At 49.4% G+C, this 22,609-nt stretch overlaps 1 protein-coding gene across 1 annotated transcript; it reads right to left on the bottom strand.

Annotated features, from left to right (window-relative positions):
- Positions 1-327: 327 nt before the first annotated feature.
- Positions 328-21,015, bottom strand: LOC132388746 (igLON family member 5-like; the record flags this gene model as incomplete). Its single annotated transcript, XM_059961132.1, has 5 exons — positions 20,993-21,015; positions 19,988-20,220; positions 12,457-12,582; positions 5,721-5,776; positions 328-440 (listed from the first exon to the last, which is right to left on the bottom strand). Coding segments are annotated over exons 1-5 (551 nt in total), but the record flags the coding sequence as incomplete, so codon positions are not given.
- Between the last annotated feature and the right edge of the window lie 1,594 nt (positions 21,016-22,609).

Here is a 22,609-nt window from a genome sequence, read left to right on the forward strand (position 1 = left end):
TTAGGGAAACCAGGAGGGGCATTGGAAAGCCCTTGGCCGGTAGGATTAAGGTGAATCCCAGGGCATTCTGTACGTACGTCATGAGCAAGAGGACAACTGGAGAGAGGGTGGGACCACTCGAGGACAAAGGGGAGAATGTTTGCTTGATGTGGAGAATGAGTGAGGTACAGTGAGAACTTTGCTTCAGTATTTACCAAAGAAAAGGACACGGAGGGCCAGGGGATCAGTACTGAGTGTAGAAATACATTCAGTCAAGGAGGAGGAAGCGTTGGGCTTTCTAATGTATTAATTAAGGTGTATATGTCCCCTGGTCCTGATGGGACTTACCTCAGGTTATTGAAGGAGACAATAGGCGAGATGGCTGGGCACTTGGCTACTTTCTTTTGTGTCATCTCTAGCCACAGGCAACATCCCGGAGGGACAGGTGAGTGGTTAATGTTCTATTTAAGAAGTGAACAAGGAAAATTCCCTGGAAGTAGCGACTGGAGAGTCTCACGCCAGTTGTAGGGAAATTGCTGTGAAAAATTCTTAGGGATAGGCATAGAAACATAGAAGACCTACAGCATGATACAGGCCCTTCAGCCCACAAAGTTGTGCCGAACATGTCCCTACCTTAGAAATTACCAGGCTTACCTATAGCCCTCTATTTTTCTAAGCTCTATGTACCTATCCAAAAGTCTCTTAAAAGACCCAATCGTATCCACCTCCACCACCGTTGCGGGCAGCCCATTCCACGCACTCACCTCTCCCTGAGTAAAAAACTTACTCCTGACAGCTCCTCTGTACCTACTCCCCAGCACCTTAAAATTGTGCCCTCTCATATTAGCCATTTCAGCCCTGGGGATAAAGCCTCTGACTATCCACGTGATCAATCCCCCTCATCGTCTTGTACACCTCTATCAGGTCACCTCTCATCCTCCATCACTCCAAGGAGAAAAGGCCAAGTTCATTCAACCTATTCTCATAAGGCATGCTCCCCAAACCAGGCAACATCCTTGTAAATCTCCTCTGCACCCTTTCTATGATTTCCACATCCTTCCTGTAGTGAGGTGACCAGAACTGAGCACAGTACTCCAAGTGGGGTCTGACCAGGATCCTATATAGCTGCAACATTACCTCTCGGCTCTTAAACTCAATCCCAAGATTGATGAAGGCCAATACATCGTATGCCTTCTCAACCACCGAGTCAACCTGTGCAGCTGCATTGAGCGTCCTATGGACTTGGACCCCAAGATCCCTCTGATCCTCCACACTGCCAAGGGTCTTACCATTGATACTATATTCTGCCATCATATTTGACCTACCAAAATGAACCACTTCACACTTATCTGGGTTGAACTCCATCTGCCACTTCCCAGCCCAGTTTTGCATCCTATCAATGTCCCGTTGTAACCTCTGACAACCCTCCACACTATCCATAACACCTCCAACCTTTGTGTCATCAGCAAACTTACTAACCCATCCCTCCACTTCCTCGTCCAGGTCAGTAATAAAAATCATGAAGAGTCAGGGTCCCAGAACAGATCCCTGAGGCACTCCACTGGTCACCGACCTCCATGCAGAATATGACCCCTCTACAACCACACTTTGCCTTCTGTGGGCAAGCCAGTTCTGGATCCACAAAGCAAGGTCCCCTTGGATCCCATGCCTCCTTACTTTCTAAATTGGCCTTGCATGGGGTACCTTATCAAATGCCTTGCTGAAATCTGTATACACTACATTTACAGCTCTACATTCATCAATGTGTTTAATCACATCCTCAGAATAATCAATCAGGCTCGTAAGGCATGACCTGCCTTTGACAAAGCCATGCTGACTATTCCTAATCATATTATGCCTCTCCAAATGTTCATAACTCCTGCCTCTCAGTCAGCATGGCAGGACGTGCTTGATACTTGATTTCTGGACAGCGTAGACGACTGGCAAAGAATTCAGCACACTATCGATCAGTTGCAGATAATAGGCAGGGAAGTGACAGATTGAGTTTGTGAGGTGTTGCGACTTGGTAGAATATTTGCGAGGAGACAATATACTGTTAAGGGCAAGATCCTTAACAGTGTTGCTGAGCAGAGAGATCTTGGGTCAGAGCTGCTGGACAGCGGCTGCACGGGTCAAAGCGGTGGTCAAGAATGCTTGAATGCTTGTTTTTATCAGTCGAGGCATTGAGTTCAAAAGTCAGGAGGTTATGTTATAACTTTGTAAGACTCTGGCTGGGCAACGTATGGAGTATTGGTTGCCCCACTGCAGGAAGGAGGTTGAGGTTTCGGGGGAAGAAGAGGCTTATCAGGGTGTTGCCCGGTTTACAGGGATTGTGCCGTCACAAGAGACTGGACAAACTTGGGTTGTCTTCTCTGGAGCAGCAGAGGCTGAGGAGGGATCTGATGGAGGGTTACGTGATTATAGAGAGAATACCTGTTTCCCAGGGTTGAAATCTCTAACACAGAGGGCATGCATTGAAGGTGAGAGGGGGTAGGTTCAAGGAAATGTGAGGGGTAAATTTTTTGCTCCGAGAGTGGTCGATGTGCAGGTGGGTGGGTGGCAGAGGTAAATACAGGACGGGCTCTTGCTGGGCACACGGTTGCAAGGAAGGTGGAGGAATGTCGACGTGGCGTAGGTAGGATCGGGGGTTTTGATTTGCTTTTCAGCTGGATGGGCACAACACTGGGCCAAACGGCCTCTTCCTGTGCCATACTGTTCTGTGTTCTATAGGGTATTCCGAAATCTCCACTGGGGACTTGCATGGCTGACTGTGGTGAAAACCAAGAGGAAGCGGCCGTCAGTACAGAAAGACCTGAACACTGACAGGGACGGAGTTCCTCCCTGCTCCACAAAATGCCAGCAGCGGAATGCTCAGTCAGTAAGTATGTACTTCAATACAAGAACCCAGGCTCAGGGCAACAGGCCAGTACAGGGGACGGGGATATTGACGGGTCAGTGGGTAGGTACGGGGGACTGGGATATTGACGGGTCAGTGGTTAGGTACAGGGGACTGGGATATTGACGGGTCAGTGGGTAAGTACAGGGGACTGGGATATTGACGGGTCAGTGGGTAGGTACAGGGGATTGGAATATTGACGGGTCAGTGGGTAAGTACAGGGGACGGGGATATTGACGGGTCAGTGGGTAGGTACGGGGGACTGGGATATTGACGGGTCAGTGGGTAGGTACGGGGGACTGGGATATTGACGGGTCAGTGGGTAGGTACAGGGGATTGGAATATTGACGGGTCAGTGGGTAAGTACAGGGGACGGGGATATTGACGGGTCAGTGGGTAGGTACAGGGGATTGGAATATTGACGGGTCAGTGGGTAAGTACAGGGGACTGGGATATTGACGGGTCAGTGGGTAGGTACAGGGGACTGGGATATTGATGGGTCAATGGGTAGGGACAGGGGACTGGGATATTGACGGGTCTGTGGGTAGGTACAGGGGACTGGGATATTGACGGGTCAGTGGGTAGGTACAGGGGATTGGAATATTGACGGGTCAGTGGGTAAGTACAGGGGACGGGGATATTGACGGGTCAGTGGGTAGGTACAGGGGATTGGAATATTGACGGGTCAGTGGGTAAGTACAGGGGACTGGGATATTGACGGGTCAGTGGGTAGGTACGGGGGACTGGGATATTGATGGGTCAGTGGGTAGGTACAGGGGACTGGGATATTGACGGGTCAGTGGGTAGGTACGGGGGACTGGGATATTGATGGGTCAGTGGGTAGGTACGGGGGACTGGGATATTGACGGGTCAGTGGGTAGGTACAGGGGACTGGGATATTGACGGGTCAGTGGGTAAGTACAGGGGACGGGGATATTGACGGGTCAGTGGGTAGGTACGGGGGACTGGGATATTGACGGGTCAATGGGTAGGGACAGGGGACTGGAATATTGACGGGTCAGTGGGTAAGTACAGGGGACTGGGATATTGACGGGTCAGTGGGTAGGTAAAGGGGACTGGGATATTGACGGGTCAGTGGGTAAGTACAGGGGACGGGGATATTGACAGGTCAGTGGGTAGGTACAGGGGACTGGGATATTGACGGGTCAGTGGGTAGGTACAGGGGACTGGGATATTGACGGGTCAGTGGGTAGGTACGGGGGACTGGGATATTGACGGGTCAATGGGTAGGGACAGGGGACTGGAATATTGACGGGTCAGTGGGTAAGTACAGGGGACTGGGATATTGACGGGTCAGTGGGTAGGTACAGGGGACTGGGATATTGACGGGTCTGTGGGTAGGTACGGGGGACTGGGATATTGACGGGTGAGTGGGTAGGTACGGGGGACTGGGATATTGACGGGTCAGTGGGTAGGTACAGGGGACTGGGATATTGACGGGTCTGTGGGTAGGTACAGGGGACTGGGATATTGATGGGTCAGTGGGTAGGTACGGGGACTGGGATATTGACGGGTCAGTGTGTAGGTACGGGGGACTGTGATATTGACGGGTCAGTGGGTAGATACAGGGGACTGGGATATTGACGGGTCAGTGGGTAGGTACAGGGGACGGGGATATTGACGGGTCAGTGGGTAAGTACAGGGGACTGGGATATTGACGGGTGAGTGGGTAGGTACGGGGGACTGGGATATTGACGGGTCAGTGGGTAGGTACAGGGGACTGGGATATTGACGGGTCTGTGGGTAGGTACAGGGGACTGGGATATTGACGGGTCAGTGGGCAGTTACGGGGGACTGGGATATTGATGGGTCAGTGGGTAGGTACGGGGGACTGGGATATTGACGGGTCAGTGGGTAGGTACGGGGGACTGGGATATTGACGGGTCAGTGGGTAGGTACAGGGGACTGGGATATTGACGGGTCAGTGGGTAGGTACAGGGGACGGGGATATTGACGGGTCAGTGGGTAGGTACGGGGGACTGGGATATTGACGGGTCAGTGGGTAGGTACAGGGGACTGGGATATTGACGGGTCAATGGGTAGGGACAGGGGACTGGGATATTGACGGGTCAGTGGGTAGGTACGGGGGACTGGGATATTGACGGGTCAGTGGGTAGGTACAGGGGACTGGGATATTGACGGGTCAGTGGGTAGGTACGGGTGACTGGGATATTGATGGGTCAGTGGGTAGGTACGGGGGACTGGAATATTGATGGGTCAGTGGTTAGGTACAGGGGACTGGGATATTGACGGGTCAGTGGGTAAGTACAGGGGACGGGGATATTGACGGGTCAGTGGGTAAGTATAGGGGACTGGGATATTGAAGGGTCGGTGGTTAGGTACGGGGGACTGGGATATTGACGGGTCAGTGGGTAGGTACGGGGGACTGGGATATTGACGGGTCAGTGGGTAGGTACAGGGGACTGGGATATTGACGGGTCAGTGGGTAGGTACGGGGGACTGGGATATTGACGGGTCAGTGGGTAGGTACGGGGGACTGGGATATTGACGGGTCAGTGGGTAAGTACAGGGGACTGGGATATTGACGGGTCAGTGGGTAAGTACAGGGGACTGGGATATTGACGGGTGAGTGGGTAGGTACGGGGGACTGGGATATTGACGGGTCAGTGGGTAAGTACAGGGGACTGGGATATTGACGGGTCAGTGGGTAAGTACAGGGGACTGGGATATTGACGGGTCAGTGGGTAAGTACAGGGGACTGGGATATTGACGGGTGAGTGGGTAGGTACGGGGGACTGGGATATTGACGGGTCAGTGGGTAGGTACGGGGGACTGGGATATTGACGGGTCAGTGGGTAGGTACGGGGGACTGGGATATTGACGGGTCTGTGGGTAGGTACGGGGGCTGGGATATTGTAACTGATAGAAACATAAGGGAGGGGCTGGACAGGCAGTTTGATGTTCTGGGCTGCAGATATACATGTGATAGGATTAAGACAAGAGGAGGGAGATCTGTCTTTGAGCAGCGAGAACATCACTTTGAGCTCAACACTAGAGATTCTGGAGATACTAGAAATCCAGACAGTCACACACAAAACTCTGTCGGCACTCAGCAGCTTAGCTAGCATCTATGGAGGGGAGTAAACAGTTGACGTTTCAGCCAAAGGCCTTTCCAGTCTTGACTGAGAATTCAAAGGTGAGCTTCATTTGTCACGTACATTGGAAATTACAGTAAAATGCACCATTTTCCATCAAATTAAGCCGGCAAGCATCATTCTGGGGCAGACTGCATGTTTCCAGTGCTGACATAGCATGCCCACGCTCACAAACCCTGACCCAGACGACCTGGTAAATTGGGTGGAAACTGGAGCAGCTGGGGTGACGTCACAGGGAGAACGTATCAACTCCTTCTGGGCAGCAGTGAGAACCGAACCTGATCACGGGGACAGCGTAAATGACGCACTAACCTGCTCAAAGGCCAAGTCTGAGACCAGAACTAGGGGTCATAGGTTACGGGTGAAAGGTGAATTATTGCGGAACTTCGCTCAGAGGGTGTTGTGAGTGTGGATCAAGCTGTCAATGGAATTGTAACATTTATGAGAAATTGGGAGGTGTGTGGAGGGTTGTGGTCCAGGTGCAGGTTGACAGGACTAAGCAGAATAACAGTATGGCATTGTCTCGATGGGCCGAAACATCCCTTTGTGTGCTCCAGTGTTCCATACTCTGTATGTCACCAATAATAATTCTGAAAGTTTCCTCAACCAATGAATCTTTCTTCAGTGGTCGGTAAATTATTGGAGAAAATTCTCAGAGAAAGGAATTGTGAGTATTTGCAGAGGATCATCTGATTAAGACCAAAAGACATAGGAGCAGAATTAGGCCATCTGGCCCATCGCGTCTGCTCCGTCAATCAGTCATGACTGATCCTTTGTTCTTCCCCTCCTCGATCCCAGTTCCCGGCCTTCTCCGTCACCTTTGATGCCATGTCCAATCAGGAAGCTATCAATCTCTGGTTTAAGTACACCCAACAACCCGGCGTCCACAGCTGCCTGTGCTAACAGATTCCACAAATTCACCACCCTTTGGCTAAATAAATTTCTCTGCATCTCAGTTTTGAAAGGGTGCCCCTCTAACTTGTCCTAGACTCTCCCACTATGAGAAACATCCTTTCCACATCTACTCTGTCTAGGCCTTTCAGCATTCGAAAGGTTTCAATCAGATTCCCCCCTCATCCTTCTGAATTCCAGTGAGTACAGACCCAGAACCATCAAATATTCCTTGGATGATAACCCCTTCATTCCTGGAGAACCTCCTCTGGACCCTCTCCAATGTTAGCTCATCTTTTCGAAGATGAGTGGCCCAAAACTGTTCACAATACCCAAGGTGAGGCATCACCAGGGCCAAATAAAGCCTCAGCATCATATCCCTGCTCTTGTATTCCAGACCTCTTGAAATGAATGCTGACATTGCATTTCCCTTCCTCACCACCGACTCAACCTGCAGGTTAACCTTCAGGGTCTCCTGCACAAGGGTTCCCAAATCCCTTTGCATCGCAGATTTTAGAATTTTCTCCCTGTTTAGAAAATAGTCTGCACATTTATTTCTACTACCAAAGTACACAACCATTTTCCAATGTTGTATCTCATTTGCCACCATCTTGCCCATTCTCCTAATCTGTCCAAGTCCTTCTGCATCCTACCTGTTTCCTCAACACTTCCTGCCCCTCCACCAGCCTTCACTTCATCTGCAAACTTGGCAAAAAAGCCATCTATTCCATCATCTCAATCATTTAAATGCAGCATGAAAAGAAGCGGTCCCAACACCAACCCCTGCCGAAAACCACTAGTCACTGCAGCCAACCAGGAAAGGATCCTTTCATTCCCACTCACTGCCTACTACCAATCAGCCAATGCTCTGACCAGACCAGTAACTTTCCTGTAATGCCATAGGCTCCGAACTTGGTAAGCAGCCTCATGTGTGGCACTTTGTCAAAGCCCTTCTGAAAGTCCAAATACACAACATTCACTACATCCCCTTTATCTATCCTACCTGTAATCTCCTCAAAGAATTCCACCAGGTTTGTCAGGCAGGATTTTCCCTGAAGGAAACCATGCTGACTTTGTACGATCTTGTCCTGTGTCACCAAGTACTCCATCACCTCATCCTTAACAAATGATCCTAACAAACACTGAGGTCAGGCTAACTGGTCTATAATTTCCTTTCTGCTGAATTCCTCCTTTCTAAAAGAGTGGAGTGACATTTGCAATTTTCCAGTCCTCTGACACAATGCCAGAGTCCAATGATTTTTGAAAGATCGTTTCTAATGCTACCACAATCTCTAACACTACCTCTTTCAGAACCCTAGGGTGCAGTTCCTCTGGTCTGGGTGACTTATGTACCTTCTCTCTTGTCACAGTAACTGCACCCACTTCCTTCACACACTACAACATCAGGCACACTGCTAGTGTCTTTCACAGTGAAGACTGATGCAAGATACTCATTTAATTCATCAGCCATCTCCTTGTCCCCCATTATTTCTCATGCCTCATTTTCTAGCAATCCTATATCCACTCTCATTTCTCTTTTATTTTTAACATAATTGAAAAAACACTTCTACTGTCCACTTTGATATTATTTGCTAGTTTGCTTTCATATTTCATCTTTTCCCTTCTATTGATTTTTTTCGTTGCTCTGTAGGTTTTTAAAAACTTCCCAATCCTCTATCTTCCCACTAATTTTTGCTTTGTTGTATGCCCTTTCTTTTGCTTTTCCTTGTCAGCCTCGGTTATACTATTTTACCATTTGAGTATTTCTTCATTTTTGGAATACATAGGTCCTGCACCTTGCTCAGTTTTCCCTGCCAGCAGCTCCTTTAAATTTACTTCAGCCAACTCCTCTCTCAGACCACTGTAATTTCCCTAACTCCACTAAAATACTGCTGCATTAGACTTTACTTTCTCCCCATCAAATTTCAAGTTGAACTCAATCATATTGTGATCACTGTCTCCTAAAGGTTCTTTCACCTTCAGCTCCCTAATTGCCTCCAGTTCATTACGTAACACGCAATCCAGTTCAGCTGATCCATTTCCAGCCTGATTTTCCCAATTGACCTGCATATTGAAATCTCCCATGACTATCATAACATTGCCCTTTTGACACACCCTTTCTGTTTCCTGTTGTAACCTGTAGTTTACCTCCCAGCCGCTGTTGGGAGGCCTGTATATAACTGCCATCATCGTCCTTTTACCCTTGCAGTCTCTTAACTCAACCCACAAGTATTTAACATCTTCCAATCCTCTGTTACACCTTTCTACTGATTTGATGCCATTCCTGACCAGTGGAGCCAGACTACCCCCTCTGATACAACGTGTAACCTTGGCCATTCAGTTCCCAACTGCAACCATTCTTCAGCCACGATGCAGTGACGGCCACAACACCACAGCTGCAATCTGTAATATTGCAGCAAGATCATCCACCTTAATTTCTTGTACTACGTTCATTTAGATACCACACCTTGAGAACCGTATTTGCAGTCCTTTGCATTCCTCATGATTTGATACTCACCCTGTTGGCTGCAGCTCAGTCCCATCACCTGCCTGCCCCTCCTGACAGTCTGACTGCACACTATCTTTGCTTTTTTACCATCCGTCCTCTCCTGAGTCCCTTCACTCCGGTTCCCACCACCCTGCCAAATTAGTTTAAACCCTCCCCAACAGCTCTAACAAACCTGCCCGTGGGAATATTGGTCCCCCTCGGGTTCAGGAGCAACCCGTCACTTTTGAACAGGTCATACCTCCCCAATGATCCAAGAACTTGAAGCCCTGCTCCCACATCAGCTTCTCAGCCGCGCATTTATCTGCCAAATCATCCTGTTTCTACCCTCACTGGCACGTGACACAGGCAGCAATCCAGAGATTACTACTCAGGAGGTCCTGCTTCTCAGCTTTCTACCCAGCTGTCAGCATGGCTTTGGGAGGGCAGGTCACGTCTCACAAACTTGACATCAGTCAATGAAAGCAAGCATGCAGGTACAGCAGGCAGTGAAGAAAGCTAATGGCATGCTGGCTTTTATAACAAGAGGAATTGAGTATAGGAGTAAAGAAGTCCTTCTGCAGCTGTACAGGGCCTTGGTGAGACCACACCTGGAGTATTTTGTTCAGTTTTGGTCTCCAAATTTGAGGAAGGACATTCTTGCTATTGAGGGAGTGCAGCGTAGGTTCACAAGGTTAATTCCCGGAATGGCGGGACTGTCATCTGTTGAAAGATTGGAGTGACTAGGCTTGTATACACTGGAATCTAGAAGGATGAGAGGGGATCTGATTGAAACATATAAGATTATTAAGGGATTGGACACACTGGAGGCAGGAAGCATGTTCCCGCTGATGGGTGAGTCCAGAACTAGAGGCCACAGTTTAAGAATAAGGGGTAGGCCATTTAGAACAGAGATGCAGAAAAACTTTTTCACTCAGAGTGGTGAATATGTGGAATGCTCTGCCCCAGAAGGCAGTGGAGGCCAAGTCTCTGGATGCATTCAAGAGAGAGTTAGATAGAGCTCTTATAGATAGCGGGGTCAAGGGATATGGGGAGAGGGCAGGAGCAGGGTACTGATTGTGTATGATCAGCCATGATCACAGTGAATGGCGGTGCAGGCTAGAAGGGCTGAATGGCCTACCCCTGCACCTACTGTCTATTGTCTATTGACTCAATTCCACGAAAGTGAAGAAACAAACTAATGAAGTTGGAGCAGTGGATGTGGTGTGGATGGATTTTATTGTCACGTCAAGTCACTTTTTATAGTCGACCATCACTGCTGGTACAGTGCACAGTAAAAATGAGACAATGTTTTTCAGGACCATGGTGTTACATGACACAGTACAAAAACTAGACTGAACTACGTAATAAAAAAACACAGAGAAAGCTACACTAGACTACAGACCTACCCAGGACTGTGTAAAGTGCACAAAAACAGTGCAGGCATCACAATAAATAATAAACAGGACAATAGGGCAAGGTGTCAGTCCAGACTCTGGGTATTGAGGAGTCTGATAGTTTGGGGGAAGAAACTGTTACATAGTCTGGTCGTGAGAGCCGGAATGCTTCGGAGCCTTTTCCCAGACGGCAGGAGGGAGAAGAGTTTGACAAGCATTTGACAAGGTTCCCTATGGTGGACTCATTCAGGAAGCCAGGAAGGTGCGGATCCAGGGAATTTGGCTGCATGGATTCAGAACTGGCATGCCCACAGAAGGCAGAGGGTGGGCATAGATGGAGGGTGATCTAGAACAGAGAGACCCAGGGGTACAGGCACACAGTTCCCTGGGGAGTGATGTGGAGCAGAGAGACCCAGGGGTACCAGTACACGGTTCCCTGGGGAGTGATGTGGAACAGAGAGACCCAGGGGTACAGGTACACGGTTCCATGGTGAGTGATGTGGAACAGAGAGACCCAGGGGTACAAGTACACGGCTCCCTGGAGAGTGATGTAGAACAAAGAGACCCAGGTGTACAGGTACACGGTTCCCTGGGGAGTGATGTGGAACAGAGAGACCCAGGGGTACAGGTACACGGTTCCCTGGGGAGTGATGTGGAACAGAGAGACCCAGGGGTACAGGTACACGGTTCCCTGGGGAGTGATGTGGAACAGAGAGACCCAGGGGTACAGGTACACGGTTCCCTGGGGAGTGATGTGGAACAGAGAGACCCTGGGGTACAGGTACACGGTTCCCTGGGGAGTGATGTGGAACAGAGAGACCCTGGGATACAGGTACACGGTTCCCTGGGGAGTGATGTGGAACAGAGAGACCCAGGGGTACAGGTACACGGTTCCCTGGGGAGTGATGTGGAACAGAGAGACCCTGGGGTACAGGTACACCTGCACAGAGAGCCACGAGACTGCACTCAGAGTATTGTGTGTCGTTCTGGTCACCCAGGTATTGTACGAATGTCATTAAGCTGGAGAGGGTGCAGGAAAGATTCATGGACTGCAGGGAATGAGTTATAAGAAGAGGCTGGAGATGTTTCTCTGGAGTTCAGGAGGCTGAGGAGTGTCCTTATAGAGGTTTATAAAACCATGAGGCGGATGGTCAGTCTTTTCCCCAGAGTAGAGGAGTCTGAAGCAAGAGGTCACAGGTTTAAAGGTGAGAGGGTAAAAGTGACTCAAGGGGTAGGTTTTTCCACACAGGGGGTGGTGAGTCTATGGAACAATCTGCTAGAGGAAGGTACAATTAAAAGATTAAAAGACGGCAATATGGATAGGAAAGGTTTTGAACAGTCTGGGGAAACGCAGACGAATGGGATGAGATCGGGATGGTCAGTCGGATGAACTGTGCTGAAGGGCCTTATTCCGTGCTATCCAACTTGCCCCCGGCCATTAAATAGTCAACCTGTAGCCGGGGAAGTGATGATCCCCCCCCCCCTCCTGTTAGACTGTTTGTACTGACTTATATTTTTTATTCTTCCTACTTTTCTTTAATATTTATATCTGTGTACTTGCAATGCTCCTGTAACACTGTCACTTCCTTCAGGATCTATCTATCTATCTACTGAACACGACCCAGGCCCCGACCAGATTACAGTAGCATCCTGGGATTAACTTCAGCTTACTGTTTGATCCCACTTTTCTCCAGGTGACTACGGGTTCCGGCCGCCCGACAGCCAAGCAAAGAAGGGCTACGCTTTCTCCTTCATTCAGGCTCAAATCCGAGGAAATGTTCACAATGCGTGCAGGCACTGCAGGGGGCAAAGACAGAAGGAAACAGGTTATCATAGCAGCTGTCCTCCAATCTCCCTCCACACCGTCCCATCACACACTCCCAGGGTCAGATACAGAGTGAAGCTCCCTCCACCGTCCAATCACACACTCCCGGGGTCAGACACAGAGTGAATCTCCCTCCACACCGTCCCATCACACACTCCCGGGGTCAGACACAGAGTGAATCTCCCTCCACACTGTCCCATCACATACTCCCGGGGTCAGACACAGAGTGAATCTCCCTCCACACCGTCCCATCACTCACTCCCGGGGTCAGACACAGAGTGAATCTCCCTCCACACCGTCCCATCACACTCTCCCGGGGTCAGACACAGTGAATCTCCCTCCACACCGTCCCATCACACACTCCCTGGGTCAGACACAGAGTGAATCTCCCTCCACACAGTCCCATCACACACTCCCGGGGTCAGAGACAGAGTGAATCTCCCTCCACACCGTCCAATCACACACTCCCCGGGTCAGACACAGAGTGAATCTCCCTCCACACCGTCCCATCACACACTCCCAGGCTCAGACACAGAGTGAATCTCCCTCCACACCGTCCCATCACACACTCCCAGGGTCAGACACAGAGTGAATCTCCCTCCACCGTCCAATCACACACTCCCGGGGTCAGACACAGAGTGAATCTCCCTCCACACCGTCCCATCACACACTCCCGGGGTCAGACACAGAGTGAATCTCCCTCCACACCGTCCCATCACACACTCCCGGGGTCGGACACAGAGTGAATCTCCCATCACACACTCCCAGGGTCAGACACAGAGTGAATCTCCCTTCATACTGTCCCTGTTATGTCTGGAACAACGACGTATATATTAAATAAAGGCACACAGGCCTTAACTGGTGTATTCAAATCACAGGCAGCAGATCAATGTAACAGTTGTGTCTAGCCTCCAGTCATCACACTTACTTCCAGTTTCCTTTTGGGAGAGACTTTCTAGCCTTTAGCATCACTGAGGTCTTCTCTAATGGTATCTTAGAAAAGAGTCTTATAGTCAGCCTCTGGAATTATGGACAAAGCTGACCCTGTATCCCGATCCATTTTCAGTTTTACACCAGACACATCTATTGTGTTCAGATGACCTTGTGATCAGTTATACAATACATTTCTAGGCGTGACAGTTCACAAACTCTGTGTTGTCTGATTCTGTTTTACATTCGGTAACTTCATGCATTTGCTTAGCTTTGTGTTTGAGACTTTTCATCTCTCCCTCTCCCTCTCCCTCTCCCCCTCTCCCTCTCCCTCTCCCTCTCCCTCTCCCTCTCCCTCTCCCTCTCCCCCTCTCCCCCTCTCCCCCTCTCCCCCTCTCCCCCTCTCCCCCTCTCCCCCTCTCCCCCTCTCCCCCTCTCCCTGTCTGTGACACTTTCTGAGACTTTTCTTTGAACCAACAGTCATTTGCATCATCGGAGGATTTGTCACATCGATAACATTTTTGGATTTTTGCATCATTCAGGGACATTTTGTGCATTTTACTTTCTAACCTCTTTTTGTGTAGTACTGCTGCATCCCTTGCTGCAGTGGTCAATGCCCGTTCTAAGTTAAGGTCACTTTCTGCCAGTAGCTTCACTTGAGTGTCTTGACTGTGCATGCTACAGACAGACCTGTCCCTTAATGTATCAGAAAGTTCATCTCTAACTGGGAAAGGGTACACAGTTCTCCAATCCAAAATGCTTTCATCTTTTGACTGGTTCTTATTGTAAAATCTAAATATCTCAGCTACTGTCAGTTGTTTAGGGCTGAAGTGATTTTGTAAAATTGCAACAATTTCGTTGGATGCCTTGCTTGTTGGTTTTTCAGGGGTTACTAATTTGCGTACGAGACTGTACATCTTTGCATCCGTTAAGCTAAGAAGTGTAGGGGCTTTCGTTTGCTCCTCCACGTTGTCATGTTACAATACAGTTCAAACCTCTCGATGTACAACTCTCAGCCTTCGTTAGAGCTATCAAAATCGTCAACTTTCCTTGAAGCCATTGCTACGTTATTTTCACTTTAAATTCAGCATGTTTTTCAGTTACCCATGGGCCCTTCGTGCTGTTTAACTCTTGCTGTTTCGTCCCGGAACTATCAGTGCACTCCGTGATATTTTCTGACATTCAGGTTCGTACTTATCACTGATTTGTTGTGTCTGTATACAATTACGTATCAATAAAATAAACGTGTGCATGCAGATTGTTTTAACCGGTGTATTCACATTGCAGCAAGAGAGAGAGCAATGCCCATGCACAAACAACAAATCAGCAAGTAGTGGGAGTGTGGGGACAGTGGTCAATGGTCTGAAAAGAATAAATCCACACATTACAGTCCCATCACACACTCCTGGGTCCAGACATGAGTGAAGCTCCCTCCATACCTGGCTGTCTTCTGGTTGTTCTTTCCATCTCCAGAATACGAACCCTATCCCTACACAGATGTCGCCAAGTGTTACGGTCAGCAGCAGCATCCTCCAGGTCCTCAGGTCTGATCTTGCACTTCCTTAAAGCATTCTTCATCCGATCCTTACTGCGCTTCTTCAGCCCTCCAGCTGAGCGACGACCATGATGTAGCTGGCCATGTAACACTCTGTGGGGTAGCCGACATGGGGGCATCCTTATCACGTGCCCCAGCCGCTCCGTATGGCACTGGGTGATCATGGCCTCAATACTTCTGCAGTTGGTCTTTACAAGTGTGAGGCACCCGCTCACACCAAGTAATTCCCAGGATGCGCTGCTTATGTGGAAGCACTCCAAGGACTTGATGTGACGGCTGTAGGTTACCCAAGCTTCACAGCCATAAAGGAGGGTGCTGACACAGACCGCTTGGTATATGGCGACGTTTGTGGAGGGAGGAAGGCTCCTGTTCTGAAAGACTCTACGCTGAAGTCTCCCAAAGGCAGCTGATGCCTGTTTAATGTGGCTCTGGATGTCACTGTCAATGCCACTATCCTGGGGATAATCTGGGGAGCATTCTCTCTATGATCCCCAGATATTTGAAAGATGGCACTACTGACAGCTTTTCATCACCAACAGTGAAGGCAGGTAGGGTGGGTGGGACACTGGCACTCCACTGGCAAACCGCTTCTGTCTTGGTGGTATTGACAGTCAGCCCCATCCTGCTGTACCCTCTCACCACCACAGCAACGACAGTCAGAAGACCCTCCGGAGTATGGGCCACAAGAGCACAGTCGTCTGCATACTGCAGCTCCAGGACCCACTCCCTACGGAGTTTGGTGGTTGCGTGGAGCCTCCTGATGTCAAAGAGGTTGCCTTCTAATCTGACGTCCACTGCCACACCTCTGCTGTCCTCAATCTCGTTGTGGAGAAGCTTGGTAACACACAGCAGGAAGATGGTAAAGGTGCCAGGGTCTGAGATATCTCAGGATTCTCAAGAGGGAGGGTGAGCAGCCGGATGTCATGGACCATGTAGGGACCAATGACGTGGGTAGGAAGAAGGAGGAGGTCCTGCAGAGAGAGTTCAGGGAGTTAGGTGCAAAGTTGAAGGACAGGACCTCCAGGGTTGCAATCTCAGGATTGCTACCAGTGCCACGTGCTAGTGAGGCCAGAAATAGGAAGATAATGCAGCTAAATATGTGGCTAAGGAGTTGGTGCAGGAGGGAGGGCTTCATGTTTCTGGACAATTGGGCCTTGTTCCAGGGAGGGGGGGACCTGTTCCGACGGGACGGGTTGCACCTGAGCTGGAGGGAGACAATCATCCTCGCAGGAAGGTTTGCTACTGCTGCTCTGGGGGGCTTTAAACTAGACGCAGGGGGAGGGGAAACAGAGTGTTAGAGCGGATAGTGAGGTGGAGGAGGATGAAGGTCATGCGAGAGCTGCAAGTACAGTGCATGGAGTAAAGCCAGATCTAGCATATAACGCTTTGAGGAAAGAGAAACAGAATAAAGGGTGTAAAGGTAGTGAGGCAGAAGGGCTAAAGTGTGTGTACTTCAATGCAAGAAGCATCAGGAACAAAGGTGATGAACTGAGAGCTTGGATACATACATGGAATTATGATGCAGTGGCCATTACGGAGACTTGGCTGGCACCAGGGCAGGAATGGATTCTCAATATTCCTGGTTTTCAGTGCTTTAAAAGGATAGAGAGGGGGGGAAAGGGGAGGAGGGGCATTACTGGTCAGGGATACCATTACAACTGCAGAAAGGGTGAGTAATGTAGCAGGATCCTCTTTTGAGTCAGTATGGGTGGAAGTCAGGAACAGGAAGGGAGCAGTTACTGTATTGGGGGTATCCTATACGCCCCCTGGTAGCAGCGGAGATACCAAGGAGCAGATTGGGAGGCAGATTTTGGAAAGGTGCAAAAATAACAGGGTTGTTACCATGGGTGACTTAAACTTCCCTAATATTGATTGGCACCTGATTAGTTCCAAGGGTTTAGATGGGGCAGAGTTTGTTAAGTGTGTCCAGGATGGATTCCTGTCACAGTACGTTGACAGGTTGACTAGGGGGAATGCCATACTAGATCTAGTATTAGGTAACGAACCGGGTCAGGTCACAGATCTGTCAGTGGGTGAGCATCTGGGGGACAGTGATCACCGCTCCCTGGCCTTTAGCATTGTCATGGAAAAGGATAGAATCAGAGAGGATAGGAAAATTTTTAATTGGGGAAGGGCAAATTATGAGTCTATAAGGTTTGAACTTGCGGGTGTGAATTGGGATGATGTTTTTGCAGGGAAATGTACTATGGACATGTGGTCGATGTTTAAGGATCTCTTGCAGGATGTTGGGGATAAATTTGTCCCGGTGAGGAAGATAAAGAATGGTAGGGTGAAGGATCCATGGGTGACAAGTGAAGAGGAGAATCTAGTCAGGTGGAAGAAGGCAGCATACATGAGGTTTGGGAAGCAAAGATCAGATGGGTCTATTGAGGAATATGGGGTAGCAAGAAAGGAGCTTAAGAAGGGGCTGAGAAGAGCAAGAAGGGGGCATGAGAAGGCCTTGGCGAGTAGGGTAAAGAAAAACCCCAAGGCATTCTTCAATTATGTGAAGAACAGAAGGATGACAGGAGTGAAGGTAGGACTGATTAGAGATAAAAGTGGGAAGATGTGCCTGGAGGCTGTGGACGTGAGCGAGGTCCTCAATGAATACTTCTCTTCGGTATTCACCACTGAGAGGGAACTTGATGACGGTGAGGACAATATGAGTGAGGTTAATGTTCTGGAGCATGTTGATATTAAGGGAGAGGAGGTGTTGGAGTTGTTAAAGTACATTAGGATGGATAAATCCCCAGGGCCACGGAATATTCCCCAGGCTGCTCCACAAGGTGAGGGAAGAGATTGCTGAACCTGTAGCTAGGATCTTTATGTCCTCGTTGTCCACGGGAATGGTACCGGAGGATTGGAGGGAGGCAAATGTTGTCCCCTTGTTCAAAGGAGGTAGTAGGGATAGTCCGGGTAATTATAGACCAGTGAGCCTTACGTCTGTGGTGGGAAAGCTGCTGGAAAAGATTCTTAGAGATAGGATCTATGGGCATTTAGAAAATCATGGTCTGATCAGGGACAGTCAGCATGGCTTTGTGAAGGGCAGATCGTGCCTAACAAGCCTGATAGAGTTCTTTGAGAAGGTGACCAGGCATATAGATGAGGGTAGTGCAGTGGATGTGATCTACATGGATTTTAGAAAGGCATTTGTCAAGGTTCCACATGGTAGGCTTATTCAGAAAGTCAGAAGGCATGGGATCCAGGGAAGTTTGGCCAGGTGGATTCAGAATTGGCTTGCCTGCAGAAGGCAGAGGGTCGTGGTGGAGGGAGTACATTCAGATTGGAGGGTTGTGACTAGTGGTGTCCCACAAGGATCTGTTCTGGGGCCTCTACTTTTTGTGATTTTTATTAATGACCTGGATGTGGGGGTGGAAGGGTGGGTTGGCAAGTTTGCAGACGACACAAAGGTTGGTGGTGTTGTAGATAGTGTAGAGGATTGTCGAAGATTGCAGAGAGACATTGATCGGATGTAGAAGTGGGCTGAGAAGTGGCAGATGGAGTTCAACCCGGAGAAGTGTGAGGTGGTACACTTTGGAAGGACAAACTCCAAGGCAGAGTACAAAGTAAATGGCAGGATACTTGGTAGTGTGGAGGAGCAGAGGGATCTGGGGGTACATGTCCACAGATCCCTGAAAGTTGCCTCACAGGTAGATAGGGTAGTTAAGAAAGCTTATGGGGTGTTAGCTTTCATAAGTTGAGGGATAGAGTTTAAGAGTTGCGGGGTAATGATGCAGCTCTATAAAACTCTAGTTAGGCCACACTTGGAGTACTGTGTCCAGTTCTGGTCGCCTCACTATAGGAAGGATGTGGAAGCATTGGAAAGGGTACAGAGGAGATTTACCAGGATGCTGCCTGGTTTAGAGAGTATGGATTATGATCAAAGATTGAGGGAACTAGGACTTTACTCTTTGGAGAGAAGGAGGATGAGAGGAGACATGATAGAGGTGTAGTGTACAAGATATTAAGAGGAATAGACAGAGTGGACAGCCATTGCCTCTTCCCCAGGGCACCACTGCTCAGTACAAGAGGACATGGCTTTAAGGTAAGGGGAGGAAAGTTCAAGGGGGATATTAGAGGAAGGTTTTTCACTGAGAGAGTGGTTGGTGCGTGGAATGCACTGCCTGAGTCAGTGGTGGAGGCAGATACACTAGTGAAGTTGAAGAGACTACTAGACAGGTATATGGAGGGATTTAAGGTGGAGGGTTATATGGGAGGCAGGGTTTGAGGGTCGGCACAACATTGTGGGCCGAAGGGCCTGTACTGTGCCGTATTGTTGTATGTTCTATTCTCAGATGGCCAAGATGGTGCGTAGGCACTGCGAAGCGTGGCATAACTTTTCTTTGCTGGGGATACGGAGGGTCATTCGTCTTTCACTAATGCCGACAGGTGTCTCTGTGAGATCTGGTAGAAAGGTGTTCTCGATGGCCAGTCCTACTCCGTGGAGATGTTGTCCATCTGGGGGGATGCCATCCCTTCCTCTGTTAAAGAGCCTCCATCCAGGAGCCTGGTCTCACTCAGGGCAGCAACGTCGATGTTGTAGCGCCCCAGCTCAGCAGCGATCAAGGCTGTTCTGCGGTGAGGTCTGTCAGATACCGTCCGAGTCCAGGAGAGTCCTTAGGTTCCATGCTGCCAGTTTCACGTTGTATTGTTTCTTCTTTCGACCGCAGTAGTGGAATAACCGGGTAGGCGCGGTAACCTATCCAGGTGAGTGACTGATTGGGCATCTCACTCTCTCAGGGTCAGACACACAGTCCAATCACACACTCCCGTGGTCAGCTCCCCTTACACTGTCTGGGGTGTGGGTACTTGTAGTTTTGTGGAAAGAATAAAGCAGCCTCTCCGGGCCAAAGAGCCTAATTCTGCTTTGCGGGCCTTCACGCGTTCCTCACCTTGGACGATCAGGTAGACCTGCAGAGTGTGAGGCTGGTCCTGTGTCTGGAAGGAGCAGGTGTACAGGCCCTCATCATAGATGGAGACGGGCGAGATTTCAATTTGGTAGTGTCTGGTGCTGTGGCCAGCCAGGCGCACACGGCCGTCCGTCGACCACTTGTCCTGCCCGGCATACAGGATGCTGGAACCGTTTAACCAGGCCACACGCGTCACACTGTCGTTGATGTCACAGCTGGGGAAAGGCGGAGAGGGGCGGTGCAGGGAAGGAGGAGGCAGAGGGTGAAGGGAGGAGGGAGAACGGGTGTGGAAGAGGAGTTGAGAAGGGACGTGGGGAGAGGGGAAGGGGTGAGTGAGAGAGGTGGGAAAGCGAGAGATGATGGGAGGGAGGGAGGAGAGAGAGGACAGGACAAGAGGATAGAGCGTAGAACAGTACTGCGCAGGAACAGGCCATTCGGCCCACAATGTTGTGCTGAACCAGCTGAAAAGCAAATCAAAGACACCCAAAAACCAAACCCTCCTACCTACACCATGTCCCTATCCCTCCATCTTCCTCACATCCCTGTGCCTGTCCAAATGTCTCCAAAAAGCCACCTGTCACTTCCCTGCCCGCTATCTGCAACTGATCTAAAGTGTGCTGAATTCTTTGCCAGAAATCCACCAGTCTTGGTATCATCCACAAACTTACTAACCCACCACCTACATTTTCATCCAGGTCATAACAGACAGCAGAGGTCCCGGCACAGATCCCCGCAGAACTTCACTAATCACAGACCTCCAGCTTGAATAAGTCCCTTCAACCACCACCCTCTGACTTCTACACGCAAGCCAGTTCTAAATCTAAACAGCCAATTTGTCACGGACCCCATGTATCTTAATCTTCGGAGTTTGTCTCCCAGGAGACTCACTAAAATCCAAGTAGACAACAACCACTGCCCTGTCCTTATCAATCTCTCTTGTCACCTTGTCAAAAAACTCAATTTCCCTACAACTGATGTGAGACTCACCAGTTCCCAGGATGTTCTCTCATTCCCTTTTTAGATAGAGGTACAGCACGAGGCACTCGCCAGGCCACCAGGACCTTGGCTGTGACTAGAGAGGATACAATGGTACTGGTCAAGGCCCTAACAATCTTGTCTCTTACCTCCTTCAATAGGTAAATCTCATCACACCAGGGGACATACACACCTTCATATTCATTAGCAGGCTTCTCCTTGACCTCTAAATGCCCTAACACACTCAGCTCTGATCTCCTGGTCCTCCATATCCTTTTCCTTGGAAAATACTGAAGCAAAGTTCTCATTAAATACCTCACTCACATTCTCTGCATCCAATCAAATGTTCTCCCCTTTATCCTCAAGTGGTCCTACCCTCTCCCTAGTTATCCATTTGCTCTTCATGTATGTATGGAATGCCTTGGGGTTCACCTTAATCCGACCGGCCAAGGGCTTTTTCCGGCCCCTCCTGGTTTTCCTAATTCCCTTCTTTAGTTCTTTTCTGGCTTCTTTGTAATCCTCATGTGCTCTGTTTGATCCTGACTTCTGAAGTTTTACACAGTTCCCCTTTTTCTTCTTGACCAGATCGATCACCTCTCTGGACACCCAAGGTTCTCTTATCTTTCCATCCTGTCCTTCCCTCTGACGGGAACATACCTTTCCTGTACTCTGTGCAACTGATCTTTAAACATCCTTCATATGTCTGATGTGTTCCCAATTAGCTTGTCTTAGTTCCTGCCTCATGCCCTTGTAATTTGCCCGACTCCAATTTAAATCTCTCTCAATGACATCCATCGGTGGTGCTGTGGCTCTGTTGGAAAGAGATGGAATTACATCTGTAGAGAGAAGTGACAGAGGGTCAGAGAATGTTGAATCTTTGAGGGCGGAGTTAAGAATTGGAAGGGTGAAAAAACTATTATGGGAATCAGGAGCTGCAGCTCCTGACAGACCGCTTTAGGGAACTAGAGATGCAGCTCGATGACCGTCGTCCGGTCAGGGAGAGCGAGGAGGTGATAGAGAGGAGTTACAGGCAGGTGCTCACACCGGGGCCACGGGAGACAGACAAGTGGGTCACGGTTAGGAGAGGGAAGGGGAAGAGTCAGGTACTAGAGAGTACCCCAGTGGCTGTACCCCTTGACAATAAGTACTCCTGTTTGAGTACTGTTGGGGGGGGGGGGGACAGCCTACCTGGGGGAAGCGACAGTGGCCGTGCCTCTGGCACAGAGTCTGGCCCTGTGGCTCAGAAGGGTGGGGAAAGGAAGAGGAAGGCAGTTGTGATAGGGGACTCCATAGTCAGGGGGTCTGACAGGCGATTCTGGGGACGCAGGAAAGAAACTCGGATGGTAGTTTGCCTCCCAGGTGCCAGGGACTGGGACGTTTCTGATTGCATCCACGATATCCTGCGGTGGGACGGAGAACAGCTAGAGGTCGTGGTACAGATTGGTAATAATGACATAGGTAGGAAAAGGGAAGAGGTCCTGAAAAAAGACTACAGGGAGTTAGGAAAGAAGTTGAGAAGCAGGTCTGCAAAGGTAGTAATCTCAGGATTACTGCCTGTGCCACGCGACAGTGAGAACAGGAATGGAATGAGGTGGAGGATAAATGCGTGGCAGAGGGATTGGAGCAGGG

This window comes from Hypanus sabinus, unplaced genomic scaffold, assembly GCF_030144855.1.
Source record: "Hypanus sabinus isolate sHypSab1 unplaced genomic scaffold, sHypSab1.hap1 scaffold_398, whole genome shotgun sequence".
Lineage (NCBI taxonomy): Eukaryota > Metazoa > Chordata > Chondrichthyes > Myliobatiformes > Dasyatidae > Hypanus > Hypanus sabinus.